The sequence below is a fragment of the Medicago sativa genome, chromosome 3 (assembly GCF_051527215.1).
Source record: "Medicago sativa cultivar Bolivia chromosome 3, Bolivia_mono, whole genome shotgun sequence".
Taxonomy (NCBI): domain Eukaryota; kingdom Viridiplantae; phylum Streptophyta; class Magnoliopsida; order Fabales; family Fabaceae; genus Medicago; species Medicago sativa.
This window is the reverse complement of record NC_140751.1, coordinates 82,255,707-82,277,682: the sequence shown is the minus strand read 5'-3', so window position 1 is coordinate 82,277,682 and position 21,976 is coordinate 82,255,707. Positions and strand designations below refer to the sequence as shown.

At 34.1% G+C, this 21,976-nt stretch overlaps 3 protein-coding genes across 3 annotated transcripts; 1 reads left to right on the top strand and 2 right to left on the bottom strand.

Moving 5' to 3' along the window:
- Positions 1-9,056: 9,056 nt before the first annotated feature.
- LOC146940940 (stemmadenine O-acetyltransferase-like) lies at positions 9,057-10,579 on the bottom strand. The gene has a single exon (XM_085754721.1). It carries the CDS (start codon positions 10,508-10,510, stop codon positions 9,260-9,262), a length of 1,251 nt encoding a protein of 416 aa, XP_085610847.1. The 5' UTR covers positions 10,511-10,579; the 3' UTR covers positions 9,057-9,259.
- Positions 10,580-12,387: 1,808 nt separating this feature from the next.
- On the top strand, positions 12,388-15,516 carry LOC146940939 (protein FAR1-RELATED SEQUENCE 5-like). The gene is made up of 2 exons (XM_085754719.1): positions 12,388-13,406; positions 13,841-15,516. Exons 1-2 carry the CDS (start codon positions 12,524-12,526, stop codon positions 15,358-15,360), a joined length of 2,403 nt encoding a protein of 800 aa, XP_085610845.1. The 5' UTR covers positions 12,388-12,523; the 3' UTR covers positions 15,361-15,516.
- Positions 15,517-17,398: 1,882 nt separating this feature from the next.
- Positions 17,399-21,767, bottom strand: LOC146940938 (uncharacterized). The gene is made up of 9 exons (XM_085749917.1): positions 20,651-21,767; positions 20,331-20,558; positions 19,798-20,057; positions 19,532-19,711; positions 19,168-19,425; positions 18,843-19,085; positions 18,372-18,558; positions 18,156-18,284; positions 17,399-18,063 (listed from the first exon to the last, which is right to left on the bottom strand). Exons 1-9 carry the CDS (start codon positions 21,695-21,697, stop codon positions 17,527-17,529), a joined length of 3,069 nt encoding a protein of 1,022 aa, XP_085606043.1. The 5' UTR covers positions 21,698-21,767; the 3' UTR covers positions 17,399-17,526.
- Positions 21,768-21,976: the final 209 nt, after the last annotated feature.

The following is a 21,976-nucleotide window of genomic DNA, read 5'->3' as shown; positions in this document are numbered from 1 at the left end:
GTAACATTAAATGTCAAATAAATGAGTCAATTTTTCTATAAAAAAAAAAATCAATTTTAATAAAAAAGTCAAATATTTCAATTTCCAATGCAATGATTATAAAAAATTTCAAAAAAAGTTACCATTTCAAGGTCTTAAAGAGTGCCCCGGGGGCACTCGTTAACATTATTGATTGTTTTTTTATTTATGATAAAATGTAAAAAATTTAGTATAATTTTAGCAATGGTGTTTTTCTTATAAAATGATTTTTTTATAAAAATATTAAAGTCCATAATTAATTTTTTTCTCATAAAATAATCATTAATTCATAGATTTAAAGAATAAAAGTATCGATAAATCTCAATTTACAAATGGCTAAACATGATTATGTGATCTCCAGTCAAGTTGTAAAATGTTTGTAGTTTATCCCACCCGACAGTCAGCAAGGTTTTCGCAAAAGAAGTTTTAAATCTGACATGGTGTGAGTGTTTATCTTCATCACCCATATGCCATTTTGGGCTTAATTCATCCTCCTTAACTTTGTTATAAAACTTAGGGGGCGTTTGTTTCGTGGTTACCAAAATTATTCCCAGGATTAACCTTTTCCCAGGAATAAAAGGTGTGGACTTTATTCCAAGGAATGTTCAAAAAATATGTTTGGTTGATAATATGAATTCCTGGGAATTATTTTTAAAAAATATATATAATTATCAAAATACCCTTGTATCATATTTGGTAAAAGAGACGTGTCTTCGGTTTTCTCTATTATTTCAAATTATTACCATTCATATCAATGAACAATCTAAACCTCTAATTCATCAAAAAGAATCTAAATCAGTATATTTGAGAGTTTTCTTTTATTGATGCAATCAAAATAATATGACTTTTGTAAGAAAAAACAATATGACATTTATTGTTCCAATAAAAGTGCATTGCCTACTAACATCCAATCGAAAAAAACAAATATTAAAAGTTGTATGATCTTTTTCCATGGCAAAATGAGAAGAAATAAATTCTGGGTGGCACGTAAATTGCTATATAAAGGTAGTGGGTATGTAACCAGAGAAAACGTGGGTATATTGCGGTTTTAGGAGGGTAGAAATGGTCTTTCCAAACACAAAGGATGCTAACCGTCGGGAATAAATAAAACCCACCCTTTTTGTTGGGAATAAAAACAATGCAGTATAGTGTAAAAAATATTGCTGGGAATAATTCATTCCTTGGAATATTTTTGTGTGCATGTCTACCAAACATGGGAATAAATAATTCCCATCTTAGATTCCTGGGAATTCAATTTGTAACCATGAAACAAACGCCCCCTTAGGATAGACCTACCCAAATACTTGTGGAAAACAACGGCAAAAAGACATCATATGACACGCTTAAACTAAAACCAGTGCCATCAAATTCACACTCCAAACAAAATGCATCACATAAATTATACACGAAATGCATCAAATAATTAATGTACAACATCCGGTAAACCCAAAAAAATCATATGTTCTTTATACAAACTGACAACGGGTGAAGAATAACATATAAAAACAAGGTTTAAATTCATTTTTTAACACACTAAATCGGATATCAATATTATCATTGTTGATGTTTGTTCTAACAATGATCTATCTAACCAAAACCACCACACAATCCGCAGAACATGAAGAACCTAACCATGAAATCCTGAAACATTTTAGAACCAAACTAGATTGAACAATATCATATACGCATTCATGTACAGGTCTACATGTTAAACTAGGCTACCCAATGAATGACATCTTCTACAAAAGGAGTTTCCATATAAAAACATGTTCATTAAAGCCTCATAACTCACTAGTGCTTAGCGATAAACGAATATCTAATCTTGGTTTACCAATAGTGCACTTAAAAATCCACAATTTTTTACATACTGAAACATGCATTAAAATCTTAGTTTCTATGGGTACCACCAGCTTAGCTTAATGTCACTGCCTGTCTATCTCTATAATCTACTTAAACAAGCATCCAGATGGTTGCATAGCAAACAAATGTTTATGGTTGGGAAATCAACAATAAATAACTTATTCATACCTCATTTTTTACATGGATTGTTGAGAATCCACCCATCTCCAACCCGAAGAACGTCGTGTAGATCCTATTGAAACGCGTTTGTGCAGGTTCAGAATCCGAAGATGGATGTGGTCTGCGACGATAGCTGATCATTCTACTCATTGGCGGTTCTGATGACGGAGGTGAATGATACTTGTGGGAAAATATGAATTTAAATAAGAAGGAGTAAACATAGGGGAAGTGTTGTTTTTGGATTTCCAAACTGTTAAATTTGGATTTCCAAATTCTGTTATCTACCGAAGTTGTTACTAGGTTGAGTCACGACCAGGTCGCTCTCTTTAAGACGTTTCGTGGCACTACCCAAAGTTGTGCAAGGTAGACTATCAACCACGCCGCCTCCAGGATAAAACAAGCCCAGCTACAACTGTTCGATTAACTACTGCACTGTAGAAAAATCGTTCGAGAATTACACCCTCAAAATATGGCTCAATCGTTTGATCGAAGCCACTCGATACGGTACGTAACCGCTCTGTTCGAAACCGTTCAAATTAATATGGTATTATTACCATTCTATTATGGTGCTGAGACCACTCAAATTTGGTGTTACCACCATTCTAACTTCTCCAAAACATGAATATGGCACTACGACCACTCAAATATGGTGATACCACCATTTCTCTTTAAAATAATATATATATACTGTTAAGATCATTCTTTAATATGATCTTAATAGTACTCTATATTCCGAAGAATCATATATTATCGAAGGGACTATGAACTTAAGACCAAGGGACTATGGTCTTAAGAACACTCTTAATACCGAAGGGACAGAAAGGAGTAGAAGCAGAAGAAACTTGTTAAAAACAAGTCGGAGGGAGAAGAGAGGAAAAAACACAGGAAGCATCGACTGTGAATTTTCGGTGTAAAGAATCAAATGGGGCGAGCTCTCCTTTTATAGGGAGAGTTTGTAACAAAAAACGAGTGACTTGGGGATTAAGTCTGCTTAATCCTTAAGCAAACGCGTTTTGTTTCTTAATTGGATATATCCGGAAGTTTCTGGATATGCTTTTGGATCGGGTCGGATCGTAACAAATTTATTTGTTACGCGTAGCGCTTACAGATAATGATTAAATTAATTAATTAATTAATTTAACATTTTCAAGTGACAAAAAAATATATATCAATTTTTTTTTTAAGCGTTCACCCGTTCACAAATTGGGTACCCCAAGGGCACACCCTTGGAGGTCACTTTTCCCATTTATAAACACTTACTAGTTGGGGTGACCCTTCAATGTGGGACATTTTTAAGTCACACCTACACACTAGTTTTTTCATAGTGTTTTTCTTTCCAATTTTCTTCACTAGAATTAACTAGTGTTCCAACAATCCCCCACTTGACTTCAAAATGGTTTCGAGAAATAACGTAAAACGTTTCCATAAGATTTGCTAATATACAAAGGTGTCGCCAATAACTTGAACCTTTGCATAGTGGAAGGTATTCTGATTTAACAAGAGTTGCTTACAGCATTGAACTCTATCTCAGACATAGAATCCACACACAAACCTTTTCATAGGTGTATTCTAAAAGCCCGTGCGTTTTAAGGCCCTGCACGTGTATCCCGGTTTTAACGAATGCTCTAGGAATTCTGCCTCGAAATTCCATAGGACTGGCCTAAGTTCCACATTCGTATAGGTGAGTCTATCAAGGGTACTCCTGTAGCTGTGTACACCACTCAACATAGAGTATAGATCTCATTAAGAGTTACTATTACCTCATCCTTCTTTCGCTGCAGGATCATGCTTTCTATATTCTTTCTCTCATAGCATGTTCTACCACTTCATGACTTGTTTTTACCCATTGAACCTAAGTCTTGGGATCTCCAGTCATATAGGTCGGGTTACCATCATTTGTGGGTTATAGGCATTAGTCCCATCCTACTGGATGTTTCTTGGACTTTCTCTCTATTAAGTCCTTTCGTCAAAGGATCAGCTAAGTTTTCATTCGTACATACAAAATCAACTCTAACCGCTCCATTTAGAGATACACTCTCTAATCGTGCTGTGTTTTCGCCTTATCTGTCGTCTCTTACCATTGTAATAACGATTCTTAATCTTTGCAATAGCCGCGGTACTATCACAATGAATTAACACAGCTGGTAACGGTTTCTCCCATGAAGGGATTTCAGCTAGCAAGAATCTTAGCCAACTTGCTTCTTCACTAGTTTTCTCTAGTGTTCTCATCTCAGATTCATTCCATATTGGACTGAGTCAATATCATTTGTTTTAACAAACAACTCCTCTAGTGATGCTCAATGTACAAACACTAGTCGCTAAATATTCATCTGAAAGATGTTCTATTTTATATCTTGTACCATTTAAGTACAACATGTTACTCTTAGAGTCATAGTCTTCTTAAGACACCTCATGACTCTTTCTATAGCATGGCAATGCTTCCCATCCGTCTACTAGTAAACTTGCACAAGAGTTTTACGACATTGACAATGTCGGATCTAATAGATTCAGTGGCATACCTAAGTGCTGCCAATGATGCTCGTATATTATGTTTTTCTAATTCCATCTCAAGTGTTCTTACACTTGGATCATAATATGTGATTGCAAGTTTACGGTGAAATAATTACATTTCTTTAAGATCTTCTCAACTTTGTGAGAATTATCAAAAAAGTTATCTTTTCTGATCTAGTAATCTTGAAACCAAGAATTACTTCAATTTTTGTTTAGGTCTTTCTTATCAATGTTGTTGATAAACAATGATTTCACATAATTCATAACATGAATCTTTAAATCAAATATGAGCAAGTCGTCTTCATAGAGACATATGATCGTGCAAATATTATTTGTCACTTTCATTCACTTTATACTCATTCGATAATATTAGAATGTCAAATTTTTCATGCCATTCCTTAGGAGTTTATTTTAGACCATTCAAATAATTATCTAACTTACAGACCTTGTTTTCTTGTCCATGAATTGCAAACTTTTTCAGGTTGTTCCATATAGACTTGTTCTTCTAGTTCACCATAAAAAGGCAACTTTCACATCCATTTGGAGTACTTTCGAGTTATAAACGGCGGCTAAAGGGACTAGTACTCTTATGGATATGATTTTCGTGACTAGTGAATGAATGTCGAAGAAGTCTATATTTTTCTCTTTGTTTAAAACCTTTGACTACAAGGAAAGCCTTGTATTCATCAACCGTACCATCAGGTTTTAGTTCCTTTTTTTTTTCCAAAATCCAAATACAACCGATTGGTTTTGCAGCTATGAGACAAGTCAACCAAGTGTCATGTTTTGTTAGACTCTAGAAAATTCATTTCATCGTTTATTGCTTTTGCCATAATTCAGCATCCAATGAGGATATAACTTCTTTAAGGCTTAATGAATCTTCTTTCAATGTATAAACCAAGTTCATACTCTTTAGCAATTTTAGCTTTCTTACCTCCTTGAGGTTCTATAACATCTTGTATGATGTTTTCATAACTATTTCTAATTACATGAATGTGATTAGATATAGTGCCCCCACTAGTTCTTAATTTTTAAAGGGAAATTTATTTTGTCCCCCACTAATGTCGTGCTCCCATTAGAGCCCCCGCTAGTGCCTCCACTATTCTTTAGTTAAAGGGGTAAATATTTACATAGAATTCGACATCTTTTAATTTCTATGATCACTTTAACAATTTAGGTCATAAAACCTATATGTTTCGTTATTTATCGCATACCCGATGAATACACATTCATAGGCTCTACTAGTGAGTTCAACTCTCTTGGGGTCCAGGATCTAAATATAGTCCAGACAATCCCAAGTTCAAAAATAAGATAAGTTGGATTGTCTTTTCTTCAAAAATTTCTTAATTAGAATTTTTGTTCTTAGACTTGGGTACTCTATAAATTTCAATTTTTGTTATAAAAAATTGAACATTCAAGCATATCAATTTTATTTTTCCAGAGTTCACAGTCATCAATAAATATGATAAAAATATCATTTTATCATTTCTAATTTATGTGTCATCAAATTAACACATATCGTAATTTATTATGTTTAAAGATTCAATTCTCTAAATTCTGATTTATATGAACTTTTGATTCATATATCTTGACTGCAATAAATAAAATTGTTTAATTATATAACTTTGGAATTAAGTCCAAGTTACTCAAGTTTTAAAATTTAAACACTTGTTCGTGATCAATTTTGATATGTCAAATATTAAAATCACACAACTAGTAAAATAGAAGGAGAATTTTAATTTTGAATCTACCATTAAAGGTGCAATCTTTTTCCACAAGAATGCATAGAGTACAAGTCACTAGACCTGTTCTTATAGGATCAAAATCCTAAAATAATTGAGTGCTCAATTTTATATACGTCTACCCAAAATTGATGCTTCAGCTTATAGTTATATCAAATACGTATTCTTGCGTTAATTTACCAAAATATTTAATTCATGTGTGCTGAACCGAATCAATTTTTGATAGCACATGCATACTGTTACGTGGTACACTCAACTTTCCATTATAACCTTAGCATCCTTTTTGTCATTGCATTCTACAAAAATTTTCAATACTTGACAATTTAATATTATCCTACTCGATCAGCTCTTTGTTATGCTGAATTGTCTTTGTCAATTGTCAAGGGTCAAAGTAGAAAATAAAAGACGATGCAGCAACACTTGAAGGTTATATTTACTTAACGGTTAAGAGTTTATTTATTCACGCTGCAGTTTTAATTTTTTAAAAATAAATTTCAAAGTCGCATATGTGAATTTCATAGTGTTGTTGTTTACAACAAACACTTCGTCGTGTTCAGTCATAAGATGTAATTCTATAGCTTGATTTATCCTTAATGTATTTAGGGACAACTTAACCTCAATATGTAACTTCTTCGGTAGACATAGCATATCGAAACGTCTTAAAATTGTTGTTTTTGGATTTCCAAACTGTTAAATTTGGATTTCCAAATTCTGTTATCTACCAAAGTTGTTACTAGGTTGAGTCACGACCAGGTCGCTCTCTTTAAGACGTTTCGTGGCACTACCCAAAGTTGTGCAAGGTAAACTATCAACCACGCCGCCTCCAGGATAAAACAAGCCCAGCTACAACTGTTCCATTAACTACTGCACTGTAGAAAAATCGTTCGAGAATTACACCCTCAAAATATGGCTCAATCGTTTGATCGAAGCCACTTGATACGGTACGTAACCGCTCTATTCGAAACCGTTCAAATTAATATGGTATTATTACCATTCTATTATGGTGCTGAGACCACTCAAATATGGTGTTACCACCATTCTAACTTCTCCAAAACATGAATATGGCACTACGACCACTCAAATATGGTGATACCACCATTTCTCTTTAAAATAATATATATATACTGTTAAGATCATTCTTTAATATGATCTTAATAGTACTCTATATTCCGAAGAATCATATATTATCGAAGGGACTATGAACTTAAGACCAAGGGACTATGGTCTTAAGAACACTCTTAATACCGAAGGGACAGAAAGGAGTAGAAGCAGAAGAAACTTGTTAAAAACAAGTCGGAGGGAGAAGAGAGGAAAAAACACAGGAAGCATCGACTGTGAATTTTCGGTGTAAAGAATCAAATGGGGCGAGCTCTCCTTTTATAGGGAGAGTTTGTAACAAAAAACGAGTGACTTGGGGATTAAGTCTGCTTAATCCTTAAGCAAACGCGTTTTGTTTCTTAATTGGATATATCCGGAAGTTTCTGGATATGCTTTTGGATCGGGTCGGATCGTAACAAATTTATTTGTTACGCGTAGCGCTTACAGATAATGATTAAATTAATTAATTAATTAATTTAACATTTTCAAGTGACAAAAAAATATATATCAATTTTTTTTTTAAGTGTTCACCCGTTCACAAAATTGGATACCCCAAGGGCACACCCTTGGAGGTCACTTTTCCCATTTATAAACACTTACTAGTTGGGATGACCCTTCAATGTGGGACATTTTTAAGTCACACCCACACACTAGTTTTTTCATAGTGTTTTTCTTTCCAATTTTCTTCACTAGAATTAACTAGTGTTCCAACAGGAAGAAAGAACCATACTTAAACATTGTGCCCTCTCCATCTACCCATAACAATTAATGCAACCTAAATTAATTATTTCTGTCGAGAAAATAAAACATTGTCTAGGGTAAAAGTTGAAAATAAGAAACCATAATGGGTGAAGTGGCATTATTGAATTTTAAATACCAAAAGAATCGTGTCATTCATGGTATTTGGATAAAACCTAGAATGGCACTTTAGCAACGAGTTACCGGTCAACGATCATGAGCGTCTATTATTTTAATATTATATCGCATGGAAAAAATTCACTCATCACCAGGGACGGATCTAGACATTTGATACATGTGGGGCTAAAATAGTCATTCAATGTATCAAAATTTTAAATTGTCTTTGATTGTTAGTCAAAATAGTCTCTAACATTAAAATACTTCATTAAGATTGTCATATTAGCCCTTCAATATACTTTACTTATTGTCACTTCATGGACCATTAACTAACAAAGTACAAAATCAAGGACTATTTTAGAATTTTAATACATTGAGAGACTATTATGACTACTTATTACACATTCAGGGACTAAAATGACTATTACCATTTTATAATGGAGAATGCTAACCATTGTCGTTGGGGCATTGGTTAAAGTACTAAAATAAGTAAATTTGCATCGAAAGTGGTGTAATTATTGTTAAGAAAAAGGTAAAGACTTGTATTTCCATATGACAAAGTTTCTTTGAATGAAATCCTTAACCATTGCCCTTAGGGCACTGGTTAGCAAGACCCTTTTATAATATATATACAAAATAAAAAAAAGGGAAGTGACATGTGGAACTTTAGCTACACATTGCCCTTGAATAGATCAACCCCGATTCATCACGGTGAAAGACATGATAAACTTATCCATCGGAGACTAAGCCCTTAAACATTATGACCTCTTAATTGTTTTTGGTCATAATATTTTTATGATTTCACTTGAGAGATAAAGAAAAAGAGATAAGTGATTTCATTTCTCAAATTCGAGATCAAATGTAAATTCAACTTACAATTTCAAAATATAACACAATCATTACTCAATACTCCACTGATTTTTACGTATATATCCCATACACTTACTGCATAGTACGAACTACGAAGTTGTTGAATCTTAATTTTTTTTGCTAACACATGCAAATAATCAAGTTCTTCATTTATTCACACATGCAAGTAACTCCAAGTCAGCTTCAAACTTAACCATATCCTCAAGCTTCAAGCTAACATAGGCCTCAATACCACCCCCATCCCTACAATCAACAAACACAACCAAATTCTTAAAAGTCAAAGCAGGTGAACCAACCCAAATAGGTTTGCCCCAACCGAAATCAGCATCATACAAAGGAAACCTACACAAACTGGTAAAATTAAACACAACCAATTCCTCCTTCACAACCACTCTATCAAAACTTTCCTTAAGAAATTCCAAATGCTCTTTACCTTCTTGAACCTTCTTCACATATTCTTTATCAATCTTCTTTATCTCATCTCTCACTTGCTTCGCTAACCCGTAACACTCTTCTCCGCCATTCATCTTCGGAATCGTTATTGTAAATCGCAAATAGTTACCAAACGATTCTGAAGGTAACGGTGGTTCCATTTTTTGGCGCAAATTCACCGCATGAACCACACCATAGTTTCTTTGTACACCATCATTATAAATCACATCAACATAACGACTCCATATAAAAGCCGATAAAGCCTCAACGCGTGTAGGATTAAAATTAATATATTTTGCTCTTAGATTTTCAACCACGTCAGCATTAAAAACAAAAATTTTGCAAACTATATTATCTTTGGTGATACCACTTCTAGGGTCAAATCCCGAAATATTTTTGGGCGGGAAAAGCTTAGAAGAATCAAAAATAGGTTTTGGAAAAATCGATTTTCTAGTAATATTTGCCCAACTATTGAGGAAATTGAAAAATGATAAACCATCGGCTATTTGATGCGAAAGACAAGCACCGATTGCAATTCCACCACAACTAAAAAAATTGAGTTGAATCCCGAAAGTGATGTTTGTGATATCGTCAAGTTGAAATGGAATCAGACGGTTGAGTTCATTTGGGATTGGATTTTGAATAATGTCTTTGAGATTGTAGTTTGTGATTCTTGTTTCTATGTAAGGGATTCCTTCGTCATTGCAGTGTATGAAGTTTTTGTTGTTCAATCGTCCTGCCAGAGGGTAGAAATGAGTTAAGATGTTTGATAGGGAATTTTTTAGAGTGTTGGATATGGTTGTTGTGTTGAGTGTGTCGTTGTGAGAGTAGAAGAGGACGATAGGGTTGTAAACCATAGGCGCGATTTGGTCGAGAAAGGAGAGTTGGTAATGGCGAAGATGGGATGGAGTTGGAGAAGAAGGTTTGATGATTTCTCTGGAGATTATTTCCACTTCTAACTTCATCCTTAAATGTATCTTATTGATGTTGTTGAAACAACTTCAATGTTTAGTGTTATTGTCTTGTTTTTGTCTCTCAAGCATGCTCCATATGCATATGCATATATAGTGATATCAATTCCTTCTTCTCCTTTTTATTTTATTTTTTTTATAAAAGTGATGTCAATTCCTAAATTCGAAGTTTCTTGTAAGCTTTATATTTGTATATTTTTTTTGTGGAGAATTCTTGAATTATTGTTTCGTGCTAGATTAGACTTGACAAGTTTCATAAGTTGTTTCTTGTATGCTTGTATACCTTTTTAATTTGATAAAATAGACAGACTAGCTAATCGAAATGTACATACATAATTTGGACCGAATTGAACATAATCAACTATAATTAACATTAGGCTATAGCATAAGGAAGCACAGAAAATTACATATTTTAATCAATATCAGCACAGCTACATGCATGAGCTGATTACCATTACCATTAGGATTGTATTTGATATATTTCAATGTATGTATTTTGAGTATTTGATATTGTCGCTTGCTCTTTCTAACTTTAATTAATATTTTGACTTTTACTTGATATTGTACTGGAGATGTATGTAACTTGATCTAAGGATTACTTAATTTAAGGGGTAGGTTTTTACGTGTTGGGGATACCTTCTATTTGTAAGATTTATAAATGTTTCTCACACAATCAAGAAAATGGACATTGGACAATAAGTTCTAGCTACTACTATTAGTATATACATGAAGAGCATAAACAAAAATTTGTGATAGTTAATAATGATTCATCTTGGACAAAGATACGAGTATCGGATGAGTCTCGGGTTAATTTTAAAACACATTTAAGTTATCACTAAATATGTGAGTCCCTTAAAAAAAAAAAAAACTTATTAATATATGGCAAAAGTTATTATGCATAAGGATTTCCTTATGCATGGTGCATAAGCAAATCAGAACCGTTAGATCAAGGACAGGTGTTATAATCTGGTGCTTCAGCTCAAACATATCACAACCGTCCGATATTGGACACGTGTTCTAATCTTGAGCTTCAGATGCTACAGTGTTTCGTCCCTAACAAGATCGCTTTTCTCACCGTTTCCGTCGCCGGCGCCGGTTCACGATCACGATTCTCACCGTTTCTTGCCGTTCCGACGTGATTCTTAGCCTTGCTCGCTTCTCCGACGTTATTTTCAGCCTTCTCTCCGACGTGATTCACCCTTGATTCGTGCGATTCAGAAATTCATCTTGATTCATCTTGATTCGTGCGATTCAGAAATTCATCGCCGGCACCTCGATTCTCACCGTTTCTCGCTGCTGCAACTTGATTCTTCTCCGACGTGATTCTCACATTTCTCTCCGACGTGTTTCTCACCTTCCTTCGACGTTATTCACTCCGACGTATTTCTCCGGCGAGTTATTCATTTATATGATTCAGTCTGTTAATTCGATGCAATCTGTGATATGAATCATTGAAAATTATTGTTGATTATATAAAATTACTGTTGAATCATTGAATTGAAAATTGATGCTTTAAAATTGAAGTTAAGGATCATTGAATTGAAAACTGATGATATAAAAGTGATGCTATAAAACTGAAGTAAACTGAATCATTGCAAATTATTGTTGTAGTAAGAATTTTACTTGATTGAATCATTGCAATGATTGAATCATTGCAATATGTGATATTTTAGTTCAGTTGATTACATCAGTTAATTTGATTCAATCTGTGATGTTTTTAACTCAATGTGAATATTCAACTGTGATTTTTTAACTCAATGCTATAAAACTGATGATTGAATCATTTAAAATAACTGTTGGAGTATGAGTGTTAGGGATAATTTGATAGCAATTTAGCTTATTACTCACCAAAACCATTTCCACAGGCCAATGGTTTTGGATTACAACTCACCAAAACCATATCCACAGGCCAATGGTTTTAGCATAGTTTTTTAGAGTTTTTCAGTAGTTTCAATTTATCATATCTAATGGTTTTTTTGTTCTTAATAGTGTTTGTTGCTGTTTTCAATGGATTTGATATTAACTTCATCTGAGAGTGGACAATTGACGGTTGAAAATTCAGTTATTGATGCGGATAGTTCTCAATGTTACTCATTTAGTGATAAAGAATCATGGAAGTCTTTGGTCTTTAAATCTATAAAAGAGATTGAAGATTTTTATTTTAATTATGCATATAACACTGGATTCTCTGTTAGGAGTATGTTGAAGTCCAAGAACAATTCACAAAATAAGAAATCGGATAAGGTACATTATGTGCGTTATGCTTGTAACAAAGAAGGTTTCAAGAAGGGAAGTCTGCTTAATCCTAAAAACAGGCCAACATGTGACAGTCCAGTTCTTGTTGAGTATGAGAAAGCTAAAGAAAAACCAGAGGAAAGGGTTGGTTGTAAAGCTGGAATATATTTGAAGTTGGATGAAGCGTTGAATGTCTATAAGATATATAAGTGGGAAGTTGATCACTGTCATCCATTACATAAACCAGAGCATTTGTGCTACTTGAGATCATTTCGAGAAGTAAATGAAGTTCAAGGACAACTTGCTTTAATAAATTCTAAAGCTGGAATGTCGATGAGAACATCTTATGAAGTGATGGGTCAAGGAGTTGGAGGCACGGAGAATCTTCCTTTTCGATTTTCGGACTTAAAGAACTATCTAATGACAACTCGTCAAAAGGAGATGGTGGCTGGTGAAGCAACTGTTATTCAAGAATTCTTTAGAAATGAAGCTCTCTCGAAACCAGGTTTTTACTATGATATCCAAGTTGATGCTGCAGAAGACATAGCCAGTATTTTTTGGGCAGATGGAATTATGCAACAAGATTATGCTCTATTTGGTGATGTTGTCAGTTTTGATACAACTTACCGAACAAACAATAAATATCGGCCATTAGGTTAGTATTTTGTACTTCTCACAGTTTTTAATTCTTATATTCTTGAAATTTGAATGAATGTTCTGGTTTAGAATTGAAGGTTCTGGTATATGTGTGTTAATTTGGCTCTTGTGTGTGTTTAGAATTGAATGTTTATATTGATTGAAGGTTTAGAATTTAATGTTCTGGTTTATGGGTGATCCTATCTTGCCTTGGAATTTATGCTCTGTACAGCCATGGAAAGATCATATGTGTTTTTTTATCGATGATAAATAGCTCTTTCTGTGTTTGCGAGTTTAGACATCTCGCTTGAGAAGTTGTGCTATGTCCAGCTATGCAAAGATCATAGGTGTTTTTTTACAGTTGTTAAATGAATAGTTTTTTCTATTTACACAGCACAATGGTTTTATATTTTTTAAATATGTTGTATTTTGTTCTGATTTGGTTCATTTCAGCTGCCTTTCTTGGTTTTGACAATCATCGTAAGAGTGTGTTATTTGGTGCTGCGCTACTGTATGATGAGACATCAGCTACTTTTGATTGGTTGTTTACAACTTTTTTGAAGTGTATGTCCAATAAGAAACCTCAAACCATATACACAGACCAGGCTAGTGCGTTGTTGAAGTCAATTCCGAATGTTTTTCAAGGTGTTTTTCATGGTCTTTGCTCATGGCACATGGGAGAGAATGCAAAGAAAAATCTCGGCTCTCGTGCAAACAGTGCATTTTTCGATGAGTTAACTAATTTGGTTTCAAATGTCGAAGATGAATCAGATTTCGACTACAATTGGGATCAGATGATGAAAAACTGTTTTAATGGAAGGCCTACTTCGGACTTTAAGTGGCTTGTTCAAACTCATTCAAATCGTATGCATTGGTCTTCAGTTTGGGTGAGGTCACATTTTACAGCTGGTTTGAAAACGACACAGTTAAGTGAGTCTTTCAATGCTTTTCTTCGTGGATTTTTGCAGCCAGACCATTCACTTGTTCGATTCTTTAGTCATTTCAACATTATGGTTCAGAGAATGAGGGATAATCATGCAGAGTTGGACTTTAAGGCTGCAAACACTAGAACAAAAAATAATTATCCCAACAGTCAGCTTATGCGGTCCGTAGTAAACAAGTATACACCATCTTGCTTTTCATTTATTCACAGTCAGTATGACCTTTCCTTCAAATACTATTATGAGGAGGACACAACAAAAGGGTCTGAATTGAACAAGTTCTTCAAAGTTTTCACAATTGAGAAGGTTGATTATAATTACGATGATGTTGATAATGATAATGAGAGGGTTTCGAATGTTGATGTTTTGGATGCAGAATTTGAAGAAAACCTTTCCCCAAGGTTTGAAGATCATAATCGACTTGATGAAAGGGTTGTCACAGTCGACATTAGGAGCAAAAGTTTTACTTGTTCATGTCGTATGTTTGAGAACCGGGGTTTCTTATGTCGACATGTTTTCAAGATTTTGGAGGTCTTAGGTGGTCATGTGCAATATCATTTTTTGAAGACTATACCTGCACAATATGTTTTAAAGCGGTGGACTAGAGATGTGCGTCCGTCTGTCGATAAGCTGAAATCCACCATGAATGTTGGCACTAAAGACACCACTCAAGCACAACGATATCAACAAATTTGTGCTGTTACAGTTCAGCTTTCTACACGTGTTTGCGCAGATGCGGAGGCATCTGAAATATTTCTCAACGGTGTTCTTGAGGCAGGGAAAAAGGCAGAGGAGTTTCTTATTTCTAAAGGTATTCATACAGATCGATCATCCGTTACGCCTTCTAAGTCTTCAAAAGCAGTTGCTGTCTATGAACCATCTGTTGGGACTGCACCAAAGTTCAAAGAAAGACCAAATCCAATTAGGTCAAAGAAGCGACTTAAAAGTGATTATGAAAAAGCTAGAGCAAGACAGAAATTCCTTATAGCTCGGAAGAAGCAAAAGAAAGATGATGAGGCTTTAACAATTTAAGCGGGCACTGATTTTTTTTTTATGTTATAAGTTAGGAAAGATGATGAGGCTTTAACTAAAAAAGCGGTCACTTATGTTATATGTGATAAGTTTGTACTAGATTTTATATCAAATTCTTGATTGTTATGTATTGGTTTGAATATTATCTTCTGGAAACTATTTATTATTATATTTTGGTACAAAACCATTAGACTGTTAATTTGGTTTCATATAGTACACTATCAAAACCATTAAACCATAATTATGGTTTAGTTAAGATTTTCAATTCGTAGTTAAGTGGATAAATTACTGAGTTTTGCAATGTGCTTCAATCTATTCAAGTGATAAAATTAATAGTAAAATTAATAGTAATGCGCGGTGACAATATTACTATGTTTTCGAAATTGAAACCACTCATTCCTTGAATTTGTTCATGGTGTGGCATGTTGAGAGCAAAGAGGAAACAAATGATATAAATTAAAGTCATAATAAAACAAGGCATTTTTAAACAATGTAGCCATTATTGGAAAAACATACTAATATTATAGTTCCAAACATTACAAACCATACTAACATTATAAATCCAAACATAACAAAATTAAAAATACTTATACAGAAATATTATGAAAACATAAATATGATTACTAATAAATACTAAGATTACTTTTTTCTTCATCCATAGAACGCCCTGATTTTTGTCCAGCAATCCAACACTTTCTCTCTCCATACCACAAGTTGATTGTACTTTTGCTCCCATTGCTCAACCGCATTCTGCAACGTTGTGCGTAATTCAGTTCCAGCCATAATCCTCCCCGCCAGCTGCGAGTGATGAACCCTTGATGCCTCAAATTCTGTCCCGATCAATTTCCCTTTTTCTTTTTCTTCTGCAAGTGCCTTCTCCAATACTTCGATTCGAGTATCAGAGGCATGCTTTTGCAATGATAGTTCTGTCATTGCTTTTTCAGCAGCGACAAAATCATCATTGAGCACCTTCCATTGTCTTTCGAACACAGCAAGTTCCTGTCTTGCGATGTTTGCATTTAGGGTATCAGTTTCAATGATTGGTAAACCTGCAGCAAACATGTTTTGCAACTGAAGACATGAACAGACTAATCCTGAATGAACAGGATTGAGGAGGTGTCTTAGTGGACGGATTTGGCTTAAAAGTTGGGATAATTGGTTTCTAATATTGGCATCGGAATAGATTACTTCAAATGTGTTGTTTACGATGATTTCTCTTACTTCATTTGCAAGATCTGTTGCCCTTGCGATGTCTCCGTTTACAGCAACTGGAACCGAATTTGCAGTAGTGACGTCTGACATTTTTTGTTCTGGAAATGTAAGTGACACAAGACCTTATTATGATACTAATTCTGAAACATTCTCTAAAGCAACCTCATTATATATAGTAATATGTTAATCCTTATGTTTCAACTTCCCATCCTAAGCAGTTTAATAACCATACTAGGCAGTTTCATTTATTTTCAACTTCCTTACAAAACCATAGTTAACTCTTTTTTTTTAAATTAATTGCATTTTTCAACTGTCCATGACTCTGATTCTTCCATTCTAACCGTTATTATACCTTTTTCCCGTATTTATCTTGGTGGGGCCGTGGAAATTTATGTGTCTCTAATTAGGCAGTTACAAAACCATTAGGCAGTTATATTGGTTTCACATAGAACACTTTCAAAACCATTAAACCGTACTATTGGTTTCAGTAAAGGTCATTATTTAAAATTGTTTCTTAATAATAATTTTCATTATTCTTTTATTTTATAAACCATTAAACCACAATTTTACTTAGACAAATGCAGAAATTTGTTTTACAACGGAAGAAACAAAAGAGAGATGATGAAGCTTAATAAATAAAAAAGTGGTTACTGATTGATTAATTCCTATTAAGTAATTCTTTTCAGTGTTATAAGTTTGCACTATAACACTAAAAATAATTAAACCAAACTTATTGTTTCAGTATTAATTCCATCATTTAAAACCATTTGACAATGATTTTGGTTTCACAATTAAAGCTATCAAAACCATTAAAACAGACATATGGTTTCAGTAATAGTCTCATCATTTAAAACTCCATAAACTTGACAGAAATATATAAATTCATCAACATCTGTGTACAAACTCCTTAAAAAACATTAAAATTCCAAAAAAAAAAACATTAAAACTAATTCATTATTTAACCGGAGAAGCTAGCTTTTCAAGCATTTCTTTGTAGTTTGAAGTTGCTGCCTTCTCCACATGTTGTCTTTTGTTATTGCTTGAGTCAGTTAATATTGTTGAACAGATTTCAATTCTCATATCCATAATTCTTGCAACCTTTCCATTCTCCCCACGCTTTTTCAGTTTGGTCCAACCTTTGAAAGATTCCATTTGTGGATTGCCATCCTCCCATTCAGCAAGAAACTTCATGTAAAACACTCCACAACTGTCTTTATCAGTTTGAATAGGCACCTTTGGTGTTTCCCATGTAAATTTGCTAAACTGGAAAGGCATTGTGATGTTGCTTTTCTTATACAATTCTTTCACGAATGCTTCCACCTCCTTCAGCCATACATCAAACATTCGTTTGTACACAGTTGGTTCTCCATTCTTCATGTGCAGTGGATCTCCTGCCAAGCTGTTCAGGAATTGTAACTTTTGGCTCTTGAGATTCACTACGAAGGATACATAATGACTACCCGGATTTCCAATTATTGCTGGTGTCATTATCTATTTCACCAGTAAAAAAAACAATCAACATCATATAATTCAAACAATTAATGTGTAGAAATCTTTCAAAAATAAAATGAACGTAGTCTCACATATTCTAGACATGAAGGGTCAATAGCTTTCCAATCCATGTATTTGAACTTTTTCAGCTTTTGGATGAATCGTTCAAATGCAACATTTTCTGTAATATTCAGGGCATCAGGTCTTTCCAAGTCAACATGTTTATATAAAACGAGTCAAAATCAATTTCAAAAAGAACTAAACATTATGTATTTAAAATTTTAACATTCATGAAATGTAATGCATACATAATTCATGAATGGCGTGACCAGTCTTGTCATTTTGTCAGCTGGTTGTTGATTCCAGTTCAAGCAATTGACCCAGGCATTTATAACAAAGCATGACACCCATTCATCTTTTTTAAGTGTGCACAAGTCTCTTCTTTGTAGAGCGTAAGCATGAGTGCTGTTTTCCGAGCAGTACAAAAACTCATCCCTACATTATTATAAAGCATTTAGCATTTGTACTAATACTATATTATATTATATTAGAAACTGTAGTATAGCCAAATAAACATTAACAGTTTGACTCATCATCATCATTATCACCTGGATGATCAAATAAAACCATTAAATACAGCCAATGGTTTTGGAGGACAACTAACCAAAACCATTTCCACAGCACAATGGTTTTAGCATAGTCTTCAGAGTTTACCAAAGTGCTAACAAAGTACTAATTCATATAATATGCCAATAAATATTTAAAATGGTTTTCCTTACTCATTAAGTGAATTGCTCCATGCAAATGTTGATATGTCCTTTTGCATCTTATTGCATTTTGACTCGTAGACAGCTTCATCGTAAGGGCTTTCAAGGTATTTCGATTTCTTTACAGCTCTTCTTTCACGCTCAGGGGTTTTTCCAGATATGTCATGTGTGGTCTTTCTTTTCCTTGCCTTCACACTTTTGTCATTGTCCAAGTCAATTACCTCATCTGCTAACACTGACCTTAACGGAGTTGCGCTGTCAAATAAATTATGTAATTGTGCAGAATTTATATTCTGCAGAATTTAATGAAGCAAATGTCACATTGGTTGATACTTACTTTACAATAATGTCATTACAAAATTCCAAATTCTTATCCTCCTCCGCATTCTCCTGCTTCGTGTCCTTCTCCGGGTTATCCTCCTTCATCACCCTTTCTTGATTCACATTGCTTGCTTCAGATTTTGTCTTAACTGATGTGTTTTTCTCCAGGTTCTCCTGCTCCGTGTCCTTCTCCTGGTTTTCCTCCTCCATCACCCTTTCTTGATTCACATTGCTTGCTTTAGATGTTGTCTCAGATTTTGTCTTAACTGATTTACTATTGACAAACACATCATATATAGAAAAGCATTAGTTAGTTCATATAGTTGTACATATCACAAATTAAAAACCATTGAAACACATCATTTATATTCATTTCTTACCCTGCATTTGAAGCTTCTCCCCCATCAAAAAACTCTGGAAACCTCAAGATTGTTTCCTGTGTAACGGAAATATTGCATGCTTTCCTCACTGAATCATCAAGGATTTTGGCATCAATCTCATTCTCTCCATCATCATCATCAACAATCTCATCTGATACATCTTTGTCATGATTTTCTTCACTGAATTATACATTTGCTTATATGTGTCAATCTTATGCAGATATCAAACATTAAATCATGTTAAGACTTAAAATTAGATGCAGTACCTTTTTTCCCTTCCAGTGCTTCCATCCCCTCTATTTTCTTCACTATCAGGTGCTTCCATACTTTTTTCATGACTTGAACTGTTATTCTCGTCGTGTTCAGGTTGAACTTCAATTGGACTGTCGTTGGTTGTATCTTTTGGAACATCATCATTTTCCCCAGAAGTTTCAACATTTCCCTCAGCTATTCTTCTTTCCAAGGTTTCAGCAGTTTTAGTGTAGATTTGTATGCAAGACCTACAATGATTAAGATGCATTTGTGCCTGCAAATTTTTTATGTATATGTACTATTACTATTTTGAAAAACATATGTCTGTTTCAATGGTTCTGATTAGCTTTAATTGTGAAACCAAAATCATTTTCAAATGGTTTTAAATGATGGAATTATTACTGAAACAATAAGTTTGGTTTAATTATTTTTAGTTTTATATGTACTATTAGTATTTTGAAAACCATAAAAACACAATATTTTCAAAACCATAAAAACACAATATTATGCCACTCATCTAATACATCTTTTGACAGTTTTATCTCACCTTAGAGAGTGGGCAAGTATCTGCATCAAAACACAATACAAGGGGACCTTCAATTGTGTTGTGCAGTCTGGTTACGCCGGCTGTCAGTCCATGCTCGAGTCCCATAATGTCATAGACCTTCTGAAGTTCTTGGTTTGCCGCCATGACATCCCAATCACGAAGTGATGGCCGCTTGTATTGTCCTGTCAGAAAAGGACTTCTCTTCCCCATTTTGTCCATGTAATTAATCTGCACAATAAAAACATGCACATACATAATTTAAAAATCTAACACTTATTTGTTTAAAAAATACAAATATACAGAATATATAATATGATCACCATTAGGAAGTGGAAGTCCGCTAATGGATTTGCAACTTCCGGATTTTGCAGGCCTTCTTTCATATATTCAAGAACATGGGAACACCAGTTATAAGATGATACCCCAGCTGGATCTTCAAATATGTGTGCATATTGGAGAGATACAAAGCTACTATTAGTGGGGCACAAAATATTGTGAATGATATAACATATTGCACCTTTCACCCATGCATTTGGTTTCTCAAGTGTCTTCAGTATTCTCTCCAATTCTGTCACCCTCACAGAAGCAGAATAAGTTCCAGTCAGACCTAATTCTTTCCTTAATTTCTTTATTGCTTCCTCAGAACAGAGATCCACGTTAATCTTCTTCCCTGCCACTGGAAGCTCATACACCCTATGTACATCTTCCTCTTTCAATGGAAGTACCTCATTCTTGCTTAATACAATCCACATGTTATCTTTGTCAAAGTTTTTAACAACCCAATCCACAAAGAAAGTGTGGATTCTTTTCCAGTTGCAGATATGCAACATTCCACCAAAGCCATACTTATTCAAAACCTTAATGATCTCTGTTTTGTTTCTCTTTCGATAGATTGAATTCATAATTTCATATACCTTAGGTATACTCATCTTGTGCCTCAGTCTGTGCTTTGCATTTTCATCATTCAAACGTCCTTCATCAGAATCTTCACCATCATCTTGTTGTTTCCTTTTCTTATGCCTCTTTTCCTTACTTCTAGCATCTTCTTTCTGCTCCTTATGTTTATCACCACCAGATGATGAACCAGTGACCTTTTTCTTTGCCCTTAGCCTCTCTTGTTCATCCTCCAATTGTTCTTCATTATTTTGTTCATCCTCCATTTGTTCTTCACTCTCTTGTTTCCTTTTGTTACTTCTGGTTATGTGCTCCTTCTTTTCTTTGCCCTTAGCCTCTCTTTTTTTATGCTCCTTAGGCTCTCTTGGTTTATGCTTCTTCTTTTTGCCCTTAGCCTCTCTTTTTCTATGATCCTTATTTGTATCACCAGCAGATGATGAGTCATTGATATTCTTTTCATCCTCCTCCTCCATTTGTGTAAGTCCTAAACTGAATGATGGCAATGTACCTTGCTCTGTAGTTTTTTCCACCTGGATGATCAAATAAAACCATTAAATACAACCAATGGTTTTGGAGTACAAATCACCAAAACCATTTGCTCAGCACAATGGTTTTAGCATATTTTTCAGAGTTTACCAAAACCATTTGCTCAGCACAAGAGCTTACAAAGTACAACAACAATACTATAATTGAACCAACTTATATCATGAACAAGATCTACATGATCAATTTACATCATGAACAAACAAACA

Excerpts from the sequence above, each read along its gene's own strand:
- LOC146940938 (XM_085749917.1), bottom strand. The coding sequence starts at position 21,697 with ATGGAGGAGGAGGATGAAAAGAATATCAATGACTCATCATCTGCTGGT. Across the intron at positions 20,058-20,330 it reads ATACTTGCCCACTCTCTAAG|GCACAAATGCATCTTAATCA; the intron begins GTGAGATAAAAC and ends AAAAATTTGCAG. Across the intron at positions 19,712-19,797 it reads AGCACTGGAAGGGAAAAAAG|TGAAGAAAATCATGACAAAG; the intron begins GTACTGCATCTA and ends TGTATAATTCAG.
- LOC146940939 (XM_085754719.1), top strand. The coding sequence starts at position 12,524 with ATGGATTTGATATTAACTTCATCTGAGAGTGGACAATTGACGGTTGAA. Across the intron at positions 13,407-13,840 it reads CAATAAATATCGGCCATTAG|CTGCCTTTCTTGGTTTTGAC; the intron begins GTTAGTATTTTG and ends GGTTCATTTCAG.
- LOC146940940 (XM_085754721.1), bottom strand. The coding sequence starts at position 10,510 with ATGAAGTTAGAAGTGGAAATAATCTCCAGAGAAATCATCAAACCTTCT.